Below are 23,242 nucleotides of genomic sequence, written 5' to 3'. Positions count from 1 at the left end.
TTCCCGAATTTATAAGTGGCTATGGACTATTTATTGGATGGACTTTAAGTTCCACTTTAGGCGGTACCCGCTATTTCCACTCGTTAAATTGGTGCTTGCTTTAATTTATATATTTGCTACGATAAGTATATATTTTGTGCGCAGCAGAAGACGCCTTCTTCCACAGGCAAGGAAATGCAGCAGGGAGCACTAAGATGCCTCCTTTCTGTAATTTTTAAACACTGTTGGAAAAATTTCTTCTTGATACACCCTGTATAGGTATTTACAAGCTTCCTTCTTGGTGACTTCCCTGCAGCATGTATGTCTCATCACTAGGGAACAAGAAGTAGACGAAGAAGAAGACTGAACGAGGACGCACCGTCATGGCAGACAAGCCCGATACGAAAAGCCCTTCTCGTTCTGGGAGGTCGCCGTCCCCGGCGGAGGCGGCCGGCAGCGAAGCGGCATTGAAGCGAGGCGCCGGCTCCCCGCGCAGAAAGGCGACGTCATCATCGCCTTCCAAGAGCCGCGGCTCGCCAGCCAGGAAAAGCCGTTCGTCTTCACCGTCGCCGGCAAGGTCCGTCACCGGTAGCCCCTCGAGGCGTCGACGGAAGACGAGCCCGCCGTCTTTCCCGAGGTCGAAGTCACCTAAGTCGTCGTCGCCCAGGCTGTCGTCCCGGTCACCGCGGGCCACGGTCAGTGGTAGCAAGGGGGCATCTCCCACTGGCAAGTTGGGGAAACGCTTCAAGTCTAGGATCAACGCGGCCATTCATCGCGATCAGGAACGGCGCAGCAGGATCTACCAGTGGTTCAAGGGGTGAGATTGTGCTTGCTTGTGTTGCTTTCTCAAACCCGGTAAATGACCCTAAAAACCTCCTTAAATGCAAAGAACCACCGCTTTTTCCTCCTAGCGTTTTCCATCTTATCGGCACAACTCGTGACGCCAGCAGTCTGTTCACGTGACTTTATGACAGAAAAACTCTAGATTGGTCCATGTGCGAGTGATATCTAGCCTGCTTTGCCATTCATCGTTGTACGATGTCTCGACACTTCGTGCCTTAGTCCTCTTTGCCCGAATCGGCACCTCGTTCTGATTACTGCATTGAAGGGCCCCTGCAACACTTTTTGAGCATGGTCAGAAAACGCTGCCGATCGGTAGTAGAGGCTCCCATATTATAGCGCAGCACACGGCCTGGAATAAAAAAAAACTTCCAAGCATTTCCCCGAGGGTGAACATGGTTAAGTGCGAATACACGGGGTGATGCTATGAGGGGTATTTATTAATTCGCACTATTATAATAATCACACTATGGTGCCTTTATGGTGTAATGGTTCCTGGGAATCGCAATTTGATCACACGGGGGAGTTTACGTTAACTCACTGGCGAATGCCAACTGATTTTAACTTTACTCCCCCTCACGACCCGCTCTCGACGGGAGACTGAGAGAGAAGGCGGGCGTGCGAGAGAGAGGGGTGCGCGCGCAGCTGCAGCGAGCGAGGAGAGCGGAGGAGTGAGCGAAGGGGGAGGGGGTATAAGGCGCGTTACTGACACCGATATCAGCGTCGCGTCCGTGGCTTAATCGGTAGAGCGTCGCGCTGCGGCCCGCCAAGTCCTCTTTCTTTTAAAGATAGAGAGAAGACTGCGGACGCCGCCGACAGCGGTGGATGGTTTGGGGTCGCTTATAAAGTGTATTCACACTTAAAAAATATCAAGGTCAGCTAAAAGTTGCTTTCTCTTCTTCTCTCGACAAATGACAGAAGACATGTCAAGAATCATACGCAGCAAGCCCATCTATCAGCCATTGGCTGATTTGAACATGGCGCTTGGTCCTGCAGGGAAGACCGCGGAAGGAGGTCACTTGTCCACGCGTGCGCACGCGATCACTGTGAAGAAGCCGTGCATTCGAAGAAAAAAAAATAGAATTGTTCAAGGTGACGAGGCGCATGCTACGTAGTTTCTTTGCCCCTGTAATCCCTCCCTGCTTAGTTTCCAGCGCTTTCGTCCGGACGAAAGAATGCGATTGCAGCATGCGACAAATCTTTGTAACTCCACTCCCACTGGACGGATTCTTGAAATTTTTGCAGCGTTGATTTCGTAAGACAATGAGCTTTTCCAGTGAAGTAATTCTATGGTTACTTGAAAAAGGTGTTTCAGGGCCCTTTTAATGAGTCATTTATGGAGAGCTTACTTCACCTCATTTAGTGACCGCTAGAACCTTTCCCGCCTGCTTGTAACCGTTGGTTCGACTTTAGCCTCGCAGGACAGAAGGGATCTCCTCGAGGAAACAGTTCGCCTCGACTAAGGTACAGCGTTCGTAGCAGGGCCAGTCCTGGCTCCATGTCACCGTTCAAGTCCGGCAGCGTGCGTCGTAGCCACACGGGGGTGAGCTCCGACAATGTTAATGGGTGCTACTCTTGCTGCTGCTAATAATAATAATAATAATAATAATAATAATAATAATAATAATAATAATAATAATAATAATAATAATATCATAGACAACAGGTCTGTCCAAGCCAAAAGGTGGCTTGCGTGACTAGACCTATCACACCGTCAAGCGACAGATTGCGTGCATAAATGTATACTAAGATTGTTGCATACAACCAGAGGTGCAAACAAATGGTTGGTTAATATTCGTCTTGAAGAGTACAGCGCGACAGCCTGCATAATTGGCCCTTGCGCGCATAGCCTTCTGAACTGCTCCTCTGCTTTGGTAATCGGTGCACGCCTCAACCGTGCCGCTAAGAAACGTGCGACTGTGCGCGTAACATCGGCCGTTTCAAATTATGGCGCTCGCTCGCTGGATTCCGTGCCGACCAATTGTGCCCTCGCGATCTCCCACGACAGCGCAGCTCTGGTCGACTGGGTTGGTCCTATATGCCATCTCCTGTCGCTGACAAGGGCTCTCGCAAGTGTTGCCCCGTCCTCGGACTCCTGTGACCGTGTTTCATCTTTCCTATCCCTTCTGTGGTCGCTCGCTGTCCTTGCGCATCTCTCTCTCTCTTTCTCTCTTCCTCTCTCTATCTCTCTCTTTCTCTCTTCCTCTCTCTCTCTCTCTTTCTCTCTTCCTCTCTCTCTCTCTCTCTACCTTTAATTCTATCCTTTTAATCCCTCCTCACCCCCTTTCCTTGTGAGCTACTGTTGCGGTGTCGCACCAAATGCAGACAGTTACGGGGCTCACTTTTCTCTTCTTTTACCTTGTATAACCACAATCTCTATCTCAAAGTATGAACGCTTTTTGCAAGCACAATTATCCCGCCCACTGCGTCATAATTACTCTTTTCGCGAACCAGCGGAGGGCCCACTATACGCTTCCGTAAGGGAACACGTGAACCTATACATAATGGTTCGATTTGTTGATGCTTTTGTTGTTCATGACGATTTAATACGTCTGAGAACTTTGTAATGATTAAGCCTTTAAAACGCCCTCTTGTTTCCCAACTCAGATGTTTTGGCACCAGGCGTGTTCGTATACGCTTCTGCCATGCTATAAAATGCGTTACGGAGACTCCATCCACGACATGACGATCGTAGTGTTGTTGTTTTTTTCAGGAACGAAGCTACTTAGGTTTTCATGAAATCCGTTGATGCCTTTATTGTATAGTTTCTATAGACCCGAAACATATGTGTTATATGTGTCTGTGCCGTACATGGAGCTTTAATAGCGTGCATAGATGTTTAAAATAGACCGTACTTTTTCTGTTCACCTGTGTGTCCATTCGTCCGTGCATCCGTCCCTCTATCCGTTCGTAAGTACACCCGTCCGCGCATCTGCATATATTAGTCGGCAACATCAACATTGACGTTATGTAACTCAGGGCTTTGCTTTGCTCCATCATCTAGCGCTCAGTTCACGTATTTGCGCTATTTCTTTTCCGAATTAGTTAAAAAAATAGCGTGAATATTTCCGCCAAGAAATCTCGAGGCTTTGTTGAAGGCTGTAAAATTATGGACTCAGTATGTGGCTCGAATGATTTGAGCCCTTGATGGGCATAACGGAATCATGACGGCTATGTAAATTGCGTTGTTTCTCACCTCTGTCGGTGCTGTTTATGTATTGTGTTATTACTGTATAATATGTTAGTGAAAGTAATAAAAAAATTCGTGACTGTGTGGTAGAAAACTGTGCTTTGTAAAGAAGACGACTTGTGTTCGATTCTTACTCAGACCCAAAGTTCTGTATATTTGTTATTTTATTTGCTATTTTCTCGATTTTTCGTTCGTGGACAAGGTGATTTTTTTACTCGCAACCAACGACGCAGGAATATCTGCGAAAGGAGCGTCTTAACGCTATCGCGATAAAAGAACGTGAGACCCTGCAACCCGTCTACGACAATTTTAAACACATTAACGAGGAACAATAACGATTATGATGAAGGCGGAACATAAAGATAAGGTTAGAGCAGACGACTACAACAACAATACTACTACCACGACTACTAATATGTTATTACAATAATAATTATTGGAGCGCTCCACTTCGGTAACCCTCATTGTCAGATCGCGGTTCGTGACGGCAACTGCAAGATGTTATTATTACCGTTGATGCAGAGCCCGAGCCGCAGCACGCGCGAGCCCGCACCTTCTCGAAGCAAGCACGGCAGTGGCACTCTCCTGGCCCTGGTGGTGGTCGCGTTTGTCGTGGCCGTGATTATCTTAGCGGCGGGGCGCTATCTGCGACATCACGCGGCTTCAACCCTGCACCAGTGCGTCGGCGAGACGTGCCACCGCTACGAGGAGCTGCTGTCGAACGCCATGGACCCCGAGGCGCACCCCTGCGACGACTTCTACGCGCACGTGTGCGGTACTTGGATCAAGACCGCCAGGAAGCCCGTCTACGAGGTGAATAGACAGTTTTAGTTTACGGTTAGCATGATAGCGGATGTTAAGCGAATGGCGTTACCGTGCAGCAGTCGTTGGTTGTGAACAGCGTCTTTTAGTTTAGCGGGATAGCGTTTACGTGGTTTACGTGCCCTAGCTGGGATGGTGGCGCCACCTATCAGATGGCTAATAAGCTATAAACCGTGAAAAGGAAAAGCAAACGAGAATGCCTGCCTATGCCACCACGCGAAGCATTGTTACAAGGTTATTTTACTACTAATAAAAGCAAATAAGTATAATCCACGCACCAAACGCGAAAAAAAGTTGTTGCCGATTTGTTTACATCGATCTTGTAGTTAGGCCTAGATGCGTTAGAAATGGAAGCTATCTCAAAAATCACGCCAACTTATCCGTAGTACTCGGTCGTCGAAGTTAACTGAAGGCAAGCGAAGCAACTTTAAACAGTCTTTTGCTGCTAACAAGGTGAATTTTTCAACAACTATGCCAAAATCACTTCGAAGCGGCCCTCCGAGAGCACCGCCATGTTTACGTACACTACGTGCACTTATGCAACCACGGTAACCTTAAATCTGAAAAAATACCGCGCGTATGGTAATCGGTACGGGCAACGTACGTGTCTGCGCAGGCGCACTTCGATTCCGGTATCACGGTACTTCCGGTAACTCGGTAAGCCCTGTATACTATAACTATCTAATGTTGTGTACGGAACGCGGTAAAAATAGCGTCGAAAGTTGGGCGAGTTGCAGCGGAATCGTGTGAAGAATTGCACAAGACTCAAAAAAAAAAGAAGTAAAAAAAAGACACAGGAGTTCGTGTTCCTGCGTTTCACTAGCCAGGTCCATTAAAGTCCTTAACTTTTTATTGCGGTATTATACGTTAACAGTATTTTTTTATTACTGCTATTTCGATATCGCAAAGGAGTAGTGTAATGCCGAACGGCATTAGTCACAGCCGCTGCCAAGCCAAAGGTGGCGCGTGGTCTGAATAGGCTCGCGCACTCACCGCCTTGCCGCTTCAACAAACCCGCTTAACCACATTACCTCCAGTGCGTTCGAGCCTTTTAACTGCGCATGCATTTCTTAGTCGGGCTATGTCAGGCGTCCGTCGGAATCCGTCCACCACCCTGTCCGATAGCAACAGCTGCGTGCCCGGGCGCTTATCCTCGCCCCTAGCAAACAGAGCATGCGTTGCTAGAGAGAGTAGGAGACAGTAGGTGCAGTGCTTCGCCGCTCCTTCTCTCGCCGTTCGCTCTCTCTCTTCTTTACGCCTGACTTGGTCATCTGCTCACGCCTCACTTTCACAGCTCGCTGGCTGGGCGCCTCTTGAGAACATTCGAATGTGTGCTCGAGACGCCGATCTGAAACGCCAACGCCGAGCGAAGAACGTTGTTTGTTTTGCTCACTTCATTAAATTTTTCATCGTGCACGCTAGCTACTACAGCTGGAAACGTATACCCCGTTCCTCGCGACATAAAAATGCCACGGGCAGCGAACGGTGTTATTGGCTGCACGGTGCACACACGCACGGATGCACAGAGGAAGGGACACATTATGTGATCATGTATTTTGTGCTGTCATATACTCGATTAATGTACACATTAGGTCGGTTATTTTACACAAGTGTTCTCGTCTTGTGTCGATCCCCGGACCACGACAAATTTTTCAGCGGCTAAGAGGCCTCTGTTTCTAAGAAAACCGCATGGATTTCCTTGTGGCCTCGTACCAAAAATGGGTGGTTGTCCAATTTCCTATAGCCTCTCCCCCGCATTTCGTGTCTCCACAGAACTAATTTTGCAATATTCATTGTGTTGTGGTCTTCCTTTCTAGGTGTTATCTTCACCTAATAGTTACCCGTTGAATGCAAGAATCACTTCCTTTACTTAAAAACCAACTTTGGCCGAAGCTACACCTGCTGGTACTATGCATCACTCTCAAAAAGCTCCTTCTATATTGGTCTAACTACTACAAGTTTTCAAAACGGGCCACCGCTTGTGGGGCCCTGAGAAATACCCCGGTTCACTCGTGCCAACACGTGGTCGCAAGCTGCTAACATTGGAAGTAAACTGACTGGCTACCTGGATTGCTGGCTGTCTCGCTTCACTGCAACTCTTTTGCGTGAAGTAAGGTCCACGAAGGAACGCATCCGCCCCAGCATTAAGTTGTTTTAGACTTTCGTCGTTCCGTATGTGGACTGTTTCCCAAGGCATTAAGAAGTCTCCTGGACGACCATGGTTTCATGTGCACGGGCGCTGTGGTATTCTTGGCCGCCAACATGCTAAGCTTTATGTGCAAGAAAGTAAATGAAGAGGATAAAGGGGGCAAATATTTTGTAAATAAAATATACGCATTTCCATGAAGTGAGTGATGTCGAGTGGGTGAAGCAAGGTCCTAAGCTCCATGACGTCTGCGATGAAGTACGGACGAATGTACGGACGGAGGGACGCAGAAGATTATCATGTATTGTGGTTTTATATAGTCGATTGGTGCATACATTAAGTCGTTTTTTCTAGGGGCGAAGCTTCTTAGGTGTGGCTCCTTCCCTCCTCTGTAGCAGAATGTATTTCGCAATTTATAGCTTATGAATTGCTCAATAGATGGCGTTGGGTGTATACGTCCTTGGAAATATTATCATTAGATGGCGTTAGAGGTTTTCGTATAGTTGACGATTTTGTATTGTTGACGAATGGGCGGGCGTAAGGATGGCCAGACAGGCATATGGACGGACGGACAGACACCTGGCACCTCGAAGGGTGCACCTCGCACCTGAAAGCCGTCTCCAGGTGCGAGGTGATATACAAGATACCGACAACTTGTGAACAACTGCATTTTGCACCTATGAAGCAAAAAAAAAATGCCTCACTTTCCCGAAGAGAATCGTGAGAAAATGCGGATGCATTGCGTAGCGTACAAAACAGCAAATAGGGCCGTTCGCCGCACGTGGCGTTTTTCAATCGTGAAAAACGCGCTAAGCGCTTCAAGCTCTAGTGGCTAGCGTTCACGGTTAAAAATACTATAAAGTAAACAAAACAAACAGCGTTCTAGGCTCAAAGTTAGTGTTTCACAGCGGTGTCTCGAGCACACGTTTCTGGATGTTCTTGAGTGGCGCCCAGCCAACGAACGGTCCCGTGTGAGGCGCGAGCGGACGAGAAAGTGGGGCGTAGAAAGGAGAGAGAGTGAACTGTGAGAGAAGGAGTGGCGAAGTGCTGCACCTACCCTCTATACGCTCTGTCGCACCACATGCCCCGGTTGCTAACGGCGAAGATAAGCGCACGCTCCCGCAGCTGTCGCTATGGGACAGGGCGGTGAATGAATCCCGACGGACGCCTGACTTAGCCGGACTAAGAAATGCATTCGCATTTAAAACCTGGAGGCTTACAAAGAAGGTTCAGCTGAAATTGAAGATGACACAGCGAGCGATGGAAAGGCAATTGGTATTCGTAACCTTAAGAGACAAGAAAAGAACAGAATGGGTCAAGGAACAGGCCGGGATAAAGGATATATTAGTTGAATTGCCCACCTGCTTGGTCTTCGGACTGCAGTATGTCTTAAATAAATAAAAATAAATTCAAGAAGTGGACATTGTCCAGGTATGTAGCGCGTAGGCAGGATAACCGCTGGTTATTAAGAGTAACGGAGAGCCCAGAGAAGGCAAGCGGGGCCTCGTGTTACTCGCCCTGGCTACCTTACTGAGCGTGGTCAAGGCAAGGTTTGCCAGTGACTCGACGCGACACAATATGCTCTGACCATCACAACATCGCAGGTCAACTGGGAACGGTTCCTGGTGGAGATCGCGAAGCGCACAGCTGACCTCAATCCGCTCGTCGGCGCAAACCAGCGGCCGGTGGACAAGGCGGTAACCTACATCAAGGCCTGCCTGTCCCCTTTGGAGCGAGACAACATGCCCGAGGTGCGCGCCGCACTGGCGGCGGCGCGAGTCGTGTGGCCCCAGGACGCCTCCAAGACAGACTTCCTGTACAGCATGTTCTACATGTCTTGTCGCGTCTTTCAGCCGGTGTTCCTCACCATTGATGTGACCATAATGGAAGGGCCTCGGACGCTTCTTTTGTCGATCGGAAACCAGGTACGCCTGAAACTTGATATAGCGAACACCTATGTAACGAGATAGCGGATAAAGCAAACTAGATACGACATTTCATTGATCCCACTTTTTTCAGTAACGTTCGTAGTTTTTGCATGAAACTTCTCACTGATGAATGACCACTCCAACATGATGAATGAACATTCCTCAGTATAGCAACTGAAGCGTGATTGTTGCTCCGCAAATTCGGATAATTGAGTTTTTTGTGGTTGATATAGCAGGCCGTCACGTGACTGAAGAAAAGGTACGTGGTACATATTGAAAAGCTAAAAGACGTATAAAGGTGTAATGTCTGCACATAAGAATCAGCCACTGATTTCAGAAAATATTTACGAATTGATGATGGTAATGTAAAACAAACTGCTGTAAATAAGGACTCATGCATTAGAAGGGATAAACCAATACCTTCATGCTATGACTGCCTTTGTTATTTTAGCTGTACGTAGTAAATAAACTCCGTATTGTGTGTCAGAAAATTTTCTCGAACAAGACACTTACCTTTCAGACAAGGTAGCATAGTTTTTGCACTTATGGTATTCCGGTAAAGGCAAGGGCGTTGCTGTATTGCCAACGGAAGCGGACAGGAGCCCAATGTAGCGACACATGCGACTCTTGTTCTAACCACAATTACATGACTGCCATAAAATGAACACGTTTTATTGCTGTCGAACAGGGTTCCTGAAAAGAAGGATACAAAAATAAAATAATAAGAAAGGGCGACATGTTCATAAATATTTTTGGTCACAGCAACAACAGTTGTAATCGTATGATTGAAGTACGCCGGAACAAGACGTGCACCACGTTCTTCTCATAACGCTCTCGGCAGCTCTGTATTTTCCAAACGCAGATGTCTCCAACACGTGACCCAAAGGCCACATGGACCCCGCGACTTCACGAGGACTTAGATATTTGTGCTTTTATTTAAATGATACTTCCAGTGACTGCTCACTTATTGCGATTTATAGCGTTCTGTTCAGGTAAGCTAGAGAAATGGGAATGCTCTCGAGCTTTTTTTTTCCTTAAGGCACCCCATGCGGTCATCACGGGTAGAAACATCACCCCGTAAGAAAACCTTTATATCTCACAGTTGCAGTCCAGAGTTTAGTCATTCTTAACATTTGCATCGGTATGTTTCCCGTTTCTTGTCACCAAATGCTCTCCACAAATGATCCACATGAAACATATAAGCCATGCTTTCTTCAAATCGGCTGCTTCAGGTGACATACTGCCTTCCCTTTTCGTCCCCCCTCCAATTCAACCTTCTTCATTTCACAGTTCTTGCGGGAGTGAATTTCGGCTCGGTGGACCGCCACAGCCGAGGCGAATTCGGGACCGCTTCTCTAATGCTATGTTCGCGGGCAACCTAAATATCACGGTGCCGTATGCCTTTGCTTAAGACCACAAGAAGTAGACAGCCATCCCCGTGTTCTTTTTCATATTGTTACGGGGAATAAACTTACGGGGAATCTACTTAGCCCGTGACAATATCAGCCGAGTGTGTTTATTCCTCCCGAAAAATTTCTGCCCCCTGCCTCCAATATTGGAGGCATTAGAAACTTTCTGCTCCTAACCTGGTTTTAGCATGACCTGAGTGATCGGCCCACTTTTGACCAACTGACGATGTCACGTGGTGACCTCATCACGTAACGTCGAGTTGTGGGTCAACATGGTGACGTCACAAATTTTGGTCATCTGTTACGTCAAAACGGCGTCTTTGAGTGACGTCAAGACGGGATCTTTTACATCACAAGGGTTGACGCCAACGTCCACGGCCGCTGTTCGAGCTTGTTGTGGCATCAAGGGTTTCTCACTAATGTTCCTACTTTGTGAACATTAAAAAATGAATGCATCCTCTGACCCTCTGAAAGTAAAGGTAACTACGTTTCGCCGTTGCAGTTTTTGTCCACGTACTACAAGATATCCGAGCACGTGGCCCACAACCACATCAAAGAGCACTTCCGGGTCAGCTATGAGAGCCTGGCGCCCACCAACGAGACACGAATGAACCATTTGTTCAACCACTTCATCACCATGATGCGCTTCATGGACAACCACATGCCCGTGACGGACTCGGGTAACAGCAGCGGCGACCCGGCGACCTTCCTGGAGTGGACACCATCCGTCCCGGAGTCACGCTGGGACACCCAGACGCGACGCTTTCTGAACAGTCCACTGCGAAACCTGACCGGTTGGTTCGTCGATCGTGTGGGCGGCTTCAGGGCGATATTCGAACTACATCAGGCCTTCGGCGAGGAGAAGATGGCCGACTTTTTGGGCTTCTTTGCGGTACAGACCCTCGTGGGCTTCACGAACATCCACCTGCTGGAGAGCTTCTACAAGGCCTCGGACATCGCCATTGAGGAACAGCGAAAGGCTTGCATCACGACTGCCTATCAGACGTTCGCCTACGCCATCGACAGCTTCCTCCAGGAGGGTATGAAGGGTGCACAGCAGGATGTCGGCACGCTCGTCAACTGGACGATGGAAGCCTTTGGACGCCTCCTGGAGTCCTGGGACGATTTGTCGGCGCTCGTGGGACACTTGGAGCCCGCCCCGCAGCGCTCGAACCTGAATCAAGCGTTCTCCATCCTGAATTCCTCCAGTCGCATGTCGGTAGACAACATCTACGCAGCGTTTCCTGAAATGGCTCTTGATGTGAGTATATGCATCTATGCCGGGCAAGGACGGTACAAAACGAGGCAGGAATGTGTAAATAGCGAATTTCATTCATTTCAATTTCATTTTGTGCCACGAAACAATAGAGCAAAAACTTTCGACTTGCTTCAACACCGGGGAATACATAAATTTAGCGGCGTTACTGCTGTTCAATAGTTTAGAAAAAAATATCGTTCTAGCACGGACGTCGGGGCAACTTGAAGAGTGGTTTGTGGAAGTACGAGACAGTTCGAGAAAATGTACTCCCTTCTCGTGAGACAATTACTTGAAGCACCCTTCATGATCAGACATGCAATCCTCACGAACCCGAGCCTCGCACTCCGCACACCGAATCCAAAACGGTCTCAACAGCGCAATGGGACCATACTATGGAGTTAGCGACATACATGACATTAATAGTATTATTATCGTTTGAATATATACGTCATTATAATCGTTTGATTATATACGTAACTTGATTATATAGGTCGTACGCTCCTGGTATATCATAGCCATTTTCAATTTCACCAACTTGACGAAGCGTATGTGAGAGCACCAGGGTCGTATCTTGTAAAGCATGACGTACATGGCCTGCATGTCTTGATTTTTTTCTGTTCCGACCAGTCATTTTTATTCGCCGTGTACTCATGTGATCTCATACCAATAGGAGTATTTATTACCTTTGTGAAACGGTCACGAGAACACTATCATACGCGATGAAATAGCTACATAGACGCGATCAAAGTTTCTTTGGCTCGGTACAAAATGCTTGGCATCGGAGAATAATGAGTGTGTTGATTTTTTCGTATTTTTCTCATTATCCCAACATAATGATGCATTCTAAATACGTGCAATTATATAGTAAATTTATGTGTTCACCTTTATAGACCGAACTCAATGGTTTTCACTGAAGTAAACTCTATTCGGGAACGATGCTAACACTTGCGTCCTTTTCATGCACCCCATTTAGAAAATAATACGATTCCCTTCGGTCAGACGATGAGACTCGGAAATTGTGGTTTCTCGTTTTCCAGATTGCTGGAAATTCCTAGTATTATTGGTTTTTCAGATCTCGGCATAACATTCTGAATGAGTAATCACTGTATTTTGAAACACAGTATCCTTTTGACTTTTTATGTGAGAGAACATTAAGCTTACCGCTATTACCGCTATGTCAAAAAGCTCCATCAGAGGAGCTTTTCGACATATAAACGGACTACAAGTTGTCTTAATGGCGTGGCAAAAACTGCTATAGAAAGAGACAATACTATCGCAACAACCCATTTCTTAATGTTCCCTTAGTCAACCTCCAGAATTACAAAAAGAAATCACCACCATATCCACGAAGTGAATGATGTCAGAGGAGCTTGCTCGGAGGTACACCAGGCGTTTCTTGGCGAGCCAATTCTAGAAGTAGGAAGGTTTGCGAACGGGCAGGTGCATGATGTGTACAGTACGTCGAAGGCAGCGTTGACGGGCTTGTTCCAATGCCGGCACTGCGCAGTGTTAGCCACATTGATCAGCACATTAACCACCTGCCTCTTTATGTCACACTTGCCGCTGCCGTGAGTCAAATGCCTAACGCCCATAGAAGGTGGACGTGAAGCTATCAGGCGTTCTTCAACGGGGCTGAGAAGAGGCAGGTGAGGGGGCTTGGGAGGATATCGGTTCCCGTTCGTAACACTTATCAAAGGAAGCTGTCACGTACTGCCATGCCTGCGAAGTGACGAGAACGAAGTGGACAAAGTCGCAAGGAGGCGATTGCGCGGGCCATCGAAAACCAATGCCTTGTATAATTGATCCGGCGCGCACACGAAGGCTCTCTAAAGATGGATGGATGGATTGCTATGGCTGTACCCTTTAGATCGGTTGGTGGCTAACGCCAACAACCCGTAATACAGTGAACAAAAAACTAGATTTATTTTTCCGTTTAAATAGTGAAGTTGAGGACTCGTACTTTGCAGTGAAGGGTTTAATTTTCACTCGTGCCTTGACTTTAGCCACCAATCAGATAACCTCCTTCTAGTTAATTCTACCCGCTTAAAGTCTATTTTGCCCTCCCTGTCCCTAAACTCCAGTGCTTCGAAAAACTCTGCGCCATCATCCTGAACTACAGGGTGAAGCCCTTTACAGAACATTACCAAGTGTTCGGCAGTTTCTTCTTCCTCTCCACACGCACTGCATACCGTGTCTACCCCTTCGTATTTGGCCCGATATGTCTTCGTTCACAATACTCCCGTCCTGGCCTCAAACAGTAGAGAACTACCCCGAGTATTATCATAGATCCTTTCCTTGGCAATTTCCTGCTTAAAAGTTTGATAGATCTCTAGTGCCAATTTCTTAATCATGCCCATTCTCCACATATCGGTCTTAGCTTCCTTCACCTTCTTCTTAACCCATAATTCTTTTTGGCGTGGCCGCCTGTTGTTTTCTAAGTATTTACCAGTCAATTTTTTGGTTCGCTTCCTCTATTTTGTATCGACATTCTTCATGTACAAGTAGCTGAATACCTTCCTAGCCCAACGCTCCTCCCCATTTCTCTTAATCGCTCCTCAATATTTTTTTCTTGCTGCTAGCTAGCTTCTCTGTCCTCAAATGATGTCCATCTTATATCACCTTGTACTCCCTGATTTGGTGTTGCCGTGAGCTCCTAAGGCAAACGTACGTATTCCATGTTGCTTAATTTCTAACTTACCTGAAGTTCTGATCTCATGCACAAGACCACATTGCTGAACGTCAGACCAGGAACCATGACCCCTTTCCATAGTGCTTTCACCACATCATACCCATTGTAATTCCACAGTGCCCTGTTTTTCAACACTGCTGCATTCCTGTTACCTTTAGTCGTCACGTATATTTCGTGTTTTCTTAGGTGTTCGGTCCCATTGCTTATCCATACGCCTAGATATTTGTATTTATCTGTTATCTCTAGCATGACCTCCCGTATTCTAAGTTCGACTACCTTCATTATCATTAAAAATCATGACTGCTGATTTTTTCTTACTGAATCTGAAATGTAATCTATGTCCTTCAATACTGCAGATGTCCATCAATCTCTGCAAATCTTCCTTGTTGCCCTAGGTGGCGGCGTGCTATCTAGTGAGTTTTGTTAGAATCACCGCCTTGGGTGGTGACTTGAGAAGTGTACTGCGGCAACACTGGAGTACATCGCGGCCGGACAAGGCGCGGGCATAACAAGCTTGTCCACCAAGCTTAGCTCCTAAAGAGACAGTTATTTTTTCCCGGTGTTTTTTCCCAAATTTTCATCATAATTCGTGACGCCAGCAGTCTGTTCATTTGACTTATTGAGAAAATGAGCCCTCGATTGGTCATCGGTTGCGAATGGTGGCCCACAATGTTTTGCCATGCAGTCCCACGTCCTGTAAGGCTGTCTGTCGTCACTTTCGTGTGCAATACACTCGATTCACTTGGTTTCATGCGTTCTAGACTGCGCAAGTGGAGACGACCGTACGCGCTGCCAAAAAGTGTGAAATTCTGATGGGCTGAACGCTTACTGCTGGCATTGTTCACCTGTTTTTGTGGCGAAATAAGCAAATAAGCCAGAGGTATAGGACATTGCGCCGGTAGGAAGATAGATAAAGGTCAGACAAACAAAAATTGGCAGATCCCACGTACAGTGGGAATCGATGATATGCGAAGCATGAATAACAAATGTTGATATGTCACATTAACTTCAGCAAAACGCTACGAGGTGGACTTGCATGTCACATTTATCATGTTTTGATGCGTCGCTTACCTTCATCGTCTCTTCACATTACGTGATACCAAATTTAGTATAGGTGGAGCTAGCGAAACGGCCGCGGGCGCGCTATGAGCGTGCTATGTTATCATGTTCTTACATGGCACGAGTGTCAGGATTATCATATTTGCACCAATCATATATTTCGTCATCGATTGACGTCACGTAACACTAAATCTGGTATATGTGGAGCTAGCAAAACGGCCGCGAGTACATCATGAAGAGCCCAATATACTCTAATGTAGCGTTGACGCGCGCGCGCGCTGGGCACAGCGACGCTACGGTAGCAAAACGCGAGCACTCTAAGTCTGACGCCAGGCGCGATCGGCGCGACCAGCGTCCGTCGGCGTGGCCCAACGGCAACCGTCGCAAAATGCGTCATGCTGCATTTTGTGCCGATGCCATAGAGTAACATTACTCTCTGCCTATGCGTTCCCCAGACAACACTGCGTCTCTCTCTTTTCGTGATGGAGGGACGCCGGACGCGCTGAATCGCGCATGTGTTAAAGCGACGCAGCGCGGCGCGCGCCTGCGAGTATATGGCAGGACCGGTGCCTGTCTTGGCAACGCCGGCGTGACGCGACGAAAAGAACGCCGGCGAGCACGCGCACAGCGTCATGTCAAAGTGTATTGGTGCCTTAACTGTGGCATGTAGTCATGTTCTCACGTGACACAAATGGCATGATTAATATTTTTCTACCAGTCACATATCTTCGTCATCCATTGGCGTCACGTAATACCAAATTTGGCATACGTGAAGCCAGGGAAACGGCCACGAGTGCATCATGAGTGTGGCATGTATTCATGTTGTTACATGACACGTATGTCGTGATTATCATGTTTGGATGTGTAATTTACCTATGTTGCCCATTCGCGTCACGTAAAACTGAGTTTGGTACATGTGACGCTAACGAAACCGCCTCGAGCGCATCATGCGCGTAGGATGTAGTCATGTTGTTACATGACACGCATCTCATGTTTATTATGTTTGCACCAGTCACATACCTTCGTCATCTATTCACGTACCGTGATACCAAATTTGGTATATGTGACGCTAGCGAAACGGCTGCCAGTGCATCATGAGCGTGGCATGTAGTCATGTTGATACATGACACGCATCTCATGATTATCATGTTTACACCAGTCACATGCCTTCGTCATCCATTCATGTACCGTAATACCAAATTTGAATATGTGACGCTAGCAAAATGGCCGCGAGCGCATCATGAGCGTGGCATGTAGTCATGTTGTTACGTGACACGCATATCCTGATTTTAATGTTAGGGTCTGTCGCTTGTGTTCGTTATGCAATCATGTCATACCATACCAGTTTTTCAACATGCCATGTGAACGAAACCACCTCAAGATCTGCAGGACTATGAATTGAAAATCATGACATTCATGACTTACATGTCATGATTTTCATTATATGACTAGTCAAATATGTTCTTAATACAGTTATGTTATGCCACACCAAGTTTCCTATTGATATTATTATCGCAACGGCCAGGAGACCTAAACGTCGTAGGCGGCTAGATAGATAGACAGATACGCTCAAAGTCGCCGAAGTTCGCTAAGAAATGCTTCGCATTTAAAAACACTTGTGTTTTAACTCGGAGGGGTTTAGAGGACCTTTAATGTTCGATACACAAGATGCGCACGACGAAAAGACTCGTATTTTAATAGCAGGCTTTCCTCGCTCCTGTAACGATCTTTACGTCCCGGCTCTCCAACATGCAGGCTCCTTTGAGCGACAGTATCAACGTCTCGGCCTACATGCAAGCCCAGGTTTCTAAGTCCGGGCAGCCGAGCCAGACGCTGTATGCCGGCTACCAGGCGCTTGACGCGACCGTCTTCAGTGGCTTCCGCATCAACCCGCAGCTGCTCGCATTCCCCTGGTACGAACCGGACGCCCACGTCGGCGTCCTGCTAGGCGGTCTGGGAGCGAGGCTCGCCGCGGTGACCTTCTACGACTACGTCGAGCGCACCGGCACCAACAGCACGCTGTATTCCGAGAACCAGGATTGCCTTTCGCCGGCCAGCAACGTGAGTGTCGGTGCAGACGTCGATGCCGACCTCCAGGGAGCTGTGGCGGCTGCCGCAGTCGTCGCGGACGTTTACAAGGAGGTCGCCCGAAAGAAAGACCCGAAATGGACTGGTCGCGAGGCTCCACCGCCGTGGACGAGCGAGAGAATGCCTTTCGTGTTCTTTTGCTGGCTCAACTGCGGCGACTCCGAGAGGGGCCCGATGATGTGCAACGCGCCCATGATGCACAACTGGGACTTCGCGCGTGTCTTCGCGTGTCCCGAGGAAGCGCCCATGAACCCGAGCATAAAGTGTCGCATGAGGCTGTAGCCGATTTCGCGATTGTACAATAGCCCTTGTGGCTCCTAATACGTGACCTAATACGTGACATGCGATTGAGAAGCGTTTTAAGTGTATACGTGTTCAATATATACAGTAACGCAAATACTGTATGGTAGCCCCGCTCACCCTGCTATATTATCCCTGGTATTTGTGTGTGTGATAATATGGGTGCTCTAAAACGGTATCTTTGCCAGTGTGTACCTTTTGTGTGCCGAACCTCTAATGCGTAAATTGTAGTGGTGGCACTGTGTTCTGACGACGCGAGCTATAAATCTTATATTTATATTCGTCAGTATGTTCCATGTGCTGGAGTTTTATTGATGTTTCTGGCGCTCTTTCTGAAAAGCCAAAGATACTGAAATAATAGATGATCCATGGTAACTTGGGGTACATCAGGGCGCACATAAATATACAATGAAAAGTGGAACAATTTTTCTGGGTAGGCGAAAAATTCTTATCCTATAGTGACCCCCTCTCACTATTGAGAGTTTTTTTATATTCCGGACTTTTAAGAGTAAAGCTCGTTTTTTTATATACTCCGGACTTCCGGTGTAAAGCTCTGGCTGGGCGAATAATTTGCTTTGCACCGTCGGAGTATTTTTTGCTTTTTTTTTTTACTCCTGCAAACCGATTTGACTTCGTGGCACCTTCGCAGTGTTCCTTGCGGTTGTTTCACTCCAGCTGTCCAGAGTTCTTTCGTGGTGCCAGCGAAGTATGTACAAATTTCATTTTTTTCTTCCGGACAGATTATCAGTCAAAAGCATCGGCAGTACGCTTTTATATTATTGCTCATTGTTAGTTTCTTTATACTAATGCTTCACGCGTAGGCTAGATGAGATATTCTGATGAAACTCAGCAGCGTCACCCCTTACGTTTATTCTTCACAGAACTCTAGCTGATTAAATTCAAGGAAACAATTGGTTTTTTGTAGAATCATTCATAAACACTAAGCACCACATCCAGGTTGACGGCAAAACACTTGGGAAGTGAATGCCAGAGGAAACAATAATAAACAAAAAAGCCACCGAAAAGAAAACCGAATCAGATCACTTGAAAACAACAAAATTTTAAGGGCAGCGAAACGAAGTGAAGCCCGGAATGCTGAAAAAGGATTCATAACAAACAAATTAAGTGTAGTCGCTGGTAACAACCAAGGAGGTTTACAAAAATTGGTAATAACCAAGGAGTAACCACTGTTCACCATCCACGAAGTTCGTGAGTGTATGCGGAGGAAGAAGAAGTTTGCCCTCCCCAAATTTACAATGAAATGAGTAATCAACGAAAATTTGTCAAGTAATTGTTCGAATTATAAGTTTAATGGTCCTTGTTTATTAGCACCGACAGTTGGGCGTATTGGTCGGGGTTCATAGTGAAGAACGGTGCAAAGAACATGAAACACAGGAAACAAAACGATGAGAACAATGATGAGGAGATCCGGCGCCCGTCATTGTGTTCTCATCGTTTTGTGTCCCGTGTTTTTTGCGCCGTTTTTAACTTTGTCGTTCTTAACACGGAACAGTTGCACGATGTGACGATTGATGGCGTGTTGATTTAAAAATAATAAAACTTGCACATGATTTAAAATCGCCGTTTTTTAAAGCCCCAATCAAGACGATATCAAAACTAAGCACACCGCTGGCAAGCAGGAAAGTGTCAGCCGTTTCAGTTGTAGTTCTTACCTGTTTCTTTCACGCTGTACCCAAGAACACCACGACCTGATTCCGTGGTGCTGCTTCGAAAATACGCGGCAGCCACCTCATAGCTACTTCTAAAAGACCAATGCCCGAGTTCCTCGCACTTCTTTGGGGTTCAACAAAGGAACGGATAGGCAGTACACACTGTTGGGTCCCTCTTGCTAGGATTGTTGAGTGCCACTAAACCGAAAGGAAGAACGTAGAGCCAAACTGTTCAAGCGATTTTTGAGAAAGATATCCAGCCAATGTAAGGACTATAGATCCGTAAAAAAAAAAGTCTAGCTATGACGAAGCAGCTTAGGGTCTCGGCTTGTCCTGCCAAAGCAAGTCCTGCAGGCGTGCCATGTCGATGTCGCGCTCCATCTTATACGGGTGTGCTTCATGAAAATTCGGTGAATCTCTCTACTTGCCACCGGTTCGTGCTATGCATAGCATGTAGGCCTAAAGCTTCACGTTTGGCTTAGCAGAGCTGTAAGCCTCGCCACGGTGGTATAGTGGCTAAGGTACTCGGCTGCTGACCTGCAGGTCGTGGGACCAAATCCCGGCTGCGGCGGCTGCATTTCCGATGGAGGCTGAAGTGTTGTAGGCCCGTGGGCTCAGATTTGGGTGCACGTTAAAGAACTCCAGGTGGTCGAAATTTCCGGAGCCCTCCACTACGACGTCTCTCATAATTATATGGTAGTTTTGGGACGTTAAGCCCCACATATCAATCATTAGCAGAGCTGTGAAAATCTCCGATGAAATCAAACCAAGGAGATGAAGGTTCTTATCTAAAACGAGAGATGTACAAACGTGCATCTTTGCGATAAAGTGATTTATATGAAACACAATTCTTGAAACTTACGTCAAAGTGATGATGTGCATGGGAACCGGCGGTGAGTGAAGCATTCCATTTCATACTACGTATACCATGAGCTAAAGGTTCCACGTTACTGACGAAAACATAACGTTTCGCTTAAAAACGCTCTCAACAACGGCGACAAAGTTTGCCAAGGCACTCAAGTTTGTTTGTTTTTTTCGAAACCCAGACACACAAAGGTGCTCCTATATTCCTTTCTACCAGAGTGTCTGTCACGGACGGCCATTTTTGGCGGCCCCGCGTCACGGCAATTAACGGGCGCCGTACTTTCCTACTGACCGTGGGAACGGCGGGCACATGAAAGGGAGCCGAGAAGGGCAGAATGGGGTGCTCTTCTTGGAACATCGCCGTCGACTCTCTTGTCAGAACTCTCTTCGACTTCTCGCATCCGATCGTCGGGGACACAACGCTGCCGGTCATCACACGTATGCCTTCACCTGTTTATATCTTCGAACTTTCTCCTCCGTAGTTCTATTGTTGTTAGGTTGTGTAGTTTGTAATAGTTCTCTCTCGTAAGCTGAGTTATTGTTTGTTATATATGTTTTTTGTTGTATCAAGTGTTGATGTATTTTGTTAGTTGTATTGAAGTGTTGTATTAGATCCCGTGTGCTGCAATATCACTAGAGTAAAGTTTGTTTTGTTTTCTCATGTCTCTGATCTCTTCACTGTCTCTGCTTGCGTACGGAACGAACCAACCTGCTGTCATTCCCGTCGCTGACTTCGCGCTGGCGACGATAGAGTGGCAGCTTGTAACAAAACTGGCGTCCTCGAGACAGGACGTTCCGTACAAGAGTGAGACAGTGAGGGGTGAACGAGAACCGTGCGGACAGCGTGGTGATAGAGCCGCACAGTTGAAGCGGTTGTATTCTGCATATGATTGTGCTGTTTTTATAGTGGCATTATAGTGACAGTTGTCAGTATGGAGTGTATGGATTTGGATAAGTGGATCGCGCACGGTAAACAGTTAGGCCTCGAGGGCGCCGAACTGAGACAATGGGTTAAGGAGCAGCAGGAACAGGCGCAGGCGTTAGCCAGAGAAGAGCGGGCACTGGCCCGGGAGGAAAAGGAAAATGAAAGGGAAGTGGCTAGGGAAGCCGGAAAACGGGAAGTGCAGTTACTGCAATTAAAGATTCGCCTCAGTGAGAGTAGCAGGGTGAGCCGATCCAGCAGTGAGCACGGCGATGCCGGGGAGGAGCCGAGTTTGAGAATACACGCAGGTAGACTGCTCGTCACCTTTGACGAAGGAAGGGACGACTTAGATGCGTTTATACGTCGGTTTGAGAGCATCGCCAGAGGGCAAAAGTGGCCTGAAAGCCAATGGGCGACGGCGCTTTCGACATGTCTTACAGGAGAGGCACTAAGTGTTTATGGCGGGCTACCAGCTACAGATGCAGCGGACTACACCAAAGTTAAAACCGCCCTCCTGAAGCGCTTTCGCTTCAGGGCGGATCGGTTCCAAGACAAGTTTAATAAGGAGAGGCCAGTAGGGGGTGAAAGAGCAACACAGTACGCGGCTCGCTTAAGACATTACTTCGATAGATGGGTTAGGCTGTCCAAAACTGAGACAGAATTCGACTCCCTCCGCGCATTGTTGATTAGAGAGAGGTTTTTGCATGGATGTGGTTCAAACCTGGCATTATATTTGAAAGAAAGGAGGGCGGAATCCCTGGGAGACATGCTTGAGCTGGCAGACCAGTTTTTGGAAACTCATGATCGAGCAAGCCTAGCGAGAACAAAGAAAGATAGTCCCATAACGGACGAGAAAGGGAAATACGAGAAAGGAAGCAAACATGCCGAAATGAGAAGGGAAGCGTCGAGTACAAACAAGAGCAGGGACTGCTGTACCGACAGTACACAGAGGCCAACGGACGGCTTGTACGCCAATTAGTCGTTCCGCACTGCCACCGAGAAGCTGTGCTTAAAACAGCACACGGTGGTATAATGGCAGGACACTTGGGCGCGCAGAAAACCAAGGACCGAATCTCGGAGGAGTTCGTTTGGCCAGGCATCACAGCTGACGTAAAAAGGTTCGTGGCCTCATGTGACATTTGTCAGCCGCGGCACCGTACCAAAGGGCCGTGTACCACATGTTCCTCTGGGGAGGGCACCCATAATCGACACCCCGTTCAAGCGAGTGGCGATCGATGTAGTGGGACCGATTCACCCGCCCTCAAAGCATGGGAACCGATACATTTTGACTTTGATGGATTGTGCCACCCGGTATCCAGACGCAGTGGCGCTCCCGAGGATCGAAACGGAGCGAGTGGCCGAAGCCCTGGTCGAGATGTTCTCCCGATTTGGCGTCCCCCGCGAGGTACTGAGCGACCGTGGCACGAACTTCACATCGGACCTGATGAAGGAAGTAGCGTGGCTCCTTTCCGTGCGCCAGCTCCACACCACCCCATATCACCCCATGGCGAATGGCTTGGTGGGAAAATTCAACGGCACCTTAAAATTAATGTGCGCCGAAAAACTGAGAGATTGGGACCGCTACCTGGCACCTCTCCTCTTTGTCTATAGGGAGGGTCCGCAGGCCAGTATGGGGTTTTCACCCTTCGAGCATCTCTACGGCCGTCATGTGAGGGGACCCTTTGCGATACTGAAGGAGCTGTGGACGAACGCTGACTTGACTGAAGAGGCTAAGACGACGTACCAGCATGTCTTCGACCTTCGGAACCGTTTGGAGGAAACGTGCCGTCTGGCATACGAGGAGTTGGAAAAAGTTGGAGCACGGTACACAAAGCTGTACAATCGAAAGGCGAAGGAGCGGAGTTTCAACCCCGGAGACAAGGTACTGATTTTACTTCCCACCGACACGAACAAGCTGCTGCTGCAATGGAAGGGCCCTTTTGAAGTCCGGGAAAAGAAAGGTAAAGCTGACTACGTCGTAGACACAGTTGGCGGCAGAAAAATCTTCCACGCCAACTTACTGAAAAGATACGAGGAGAGGGACAGCCCCTCCACCAAGGTGTGCAACGTGACATTTG

The 23,242-nt window shown here is 47.6% G+C and overlaps 1 protein-coding gene across 2 annotated transcripts; it reads left to right on the top strand.

Annotated features, from left to right (window-relative positions):
* Positions 1 to 325: 325 nt before the first annotated feature.
* Positions 326 to 20,001, top strand: LOC142771735 (uncharacterized). Of its 2 annotated transcripts, none has more exons than XM_075873584.1 (5): positions 326 to 796; positions 2,233 to 2,362; positions 4,532 to 4,822; positions 8,582 to 8,902; positions 17,076 to 20,001. In XM_075873584.1, the coding sequence occupies exons 1-5, from the start codon at positions 363 to 365 to the stop codon at positions 17,688 to 17,690; spliced, it is 1,791 nt and encodes a 596-aa protein (XP_075729699.1). In that variant the 5' UTR covers positions 326 to 362; the 3' UTR covers positions 17,691 to 20,001. The 2 variants fall into 2 exon arrangements, with proteins under 2 accessions (XP_075729699.1, XP_075729698.1); XM_075873583.1 differs by lacking the exon at positions 17,076 to 20,001 and adding an exon at positions 10,817 to 12,914.
* Positions 20,002 to 23,242: the final 3,241 nt, after the last annotated feature.

The sequence above is a fragment of the Rhipicephalus microplus genome, chromosome 9 (assembly GCF_043290135.1).
Source record: "Rhipicephalus microplus isolate Deutch F79 chromosome 9, USDA_Rmic, whole genome shotgun sequence".
NCBI lineage: Eukaryota > Metazoa > Arthropoda > Arachnida > Ixodida > Ixodidae > Rhipicephalus > Rhipicephalus microplus.
Note: the sequence above shows the minus strand (reverse complement) of the source record. Positions and strands in the feature narration are given on the sequence as shown.

Bases quoted from the DNA above. Each gene is read 5' to 3' on its own strand.
- LOC142771735 (XM_075873583.1), top strand. From the start codon at position 363: ATGGCAGACAAGCCCGATACGAAAAGCCCTTCTCGTTCTGGGAGGTCG. The intron at 797-2,232 runs GTGAGATTGTGC...GTTCGACTTTAG, and splicing joins ATCTACCAGTGGTTCAAGGG to CCTCGCAGGACAGAAGGGAT. The intron at 2,363-4,531 runs GTGAGCTCCGAC...CCGTTGATGCAG, and splicing joins TGCGTCGTAGCCACACGGGG to AGCCCGAGCCGCAGCACGCG.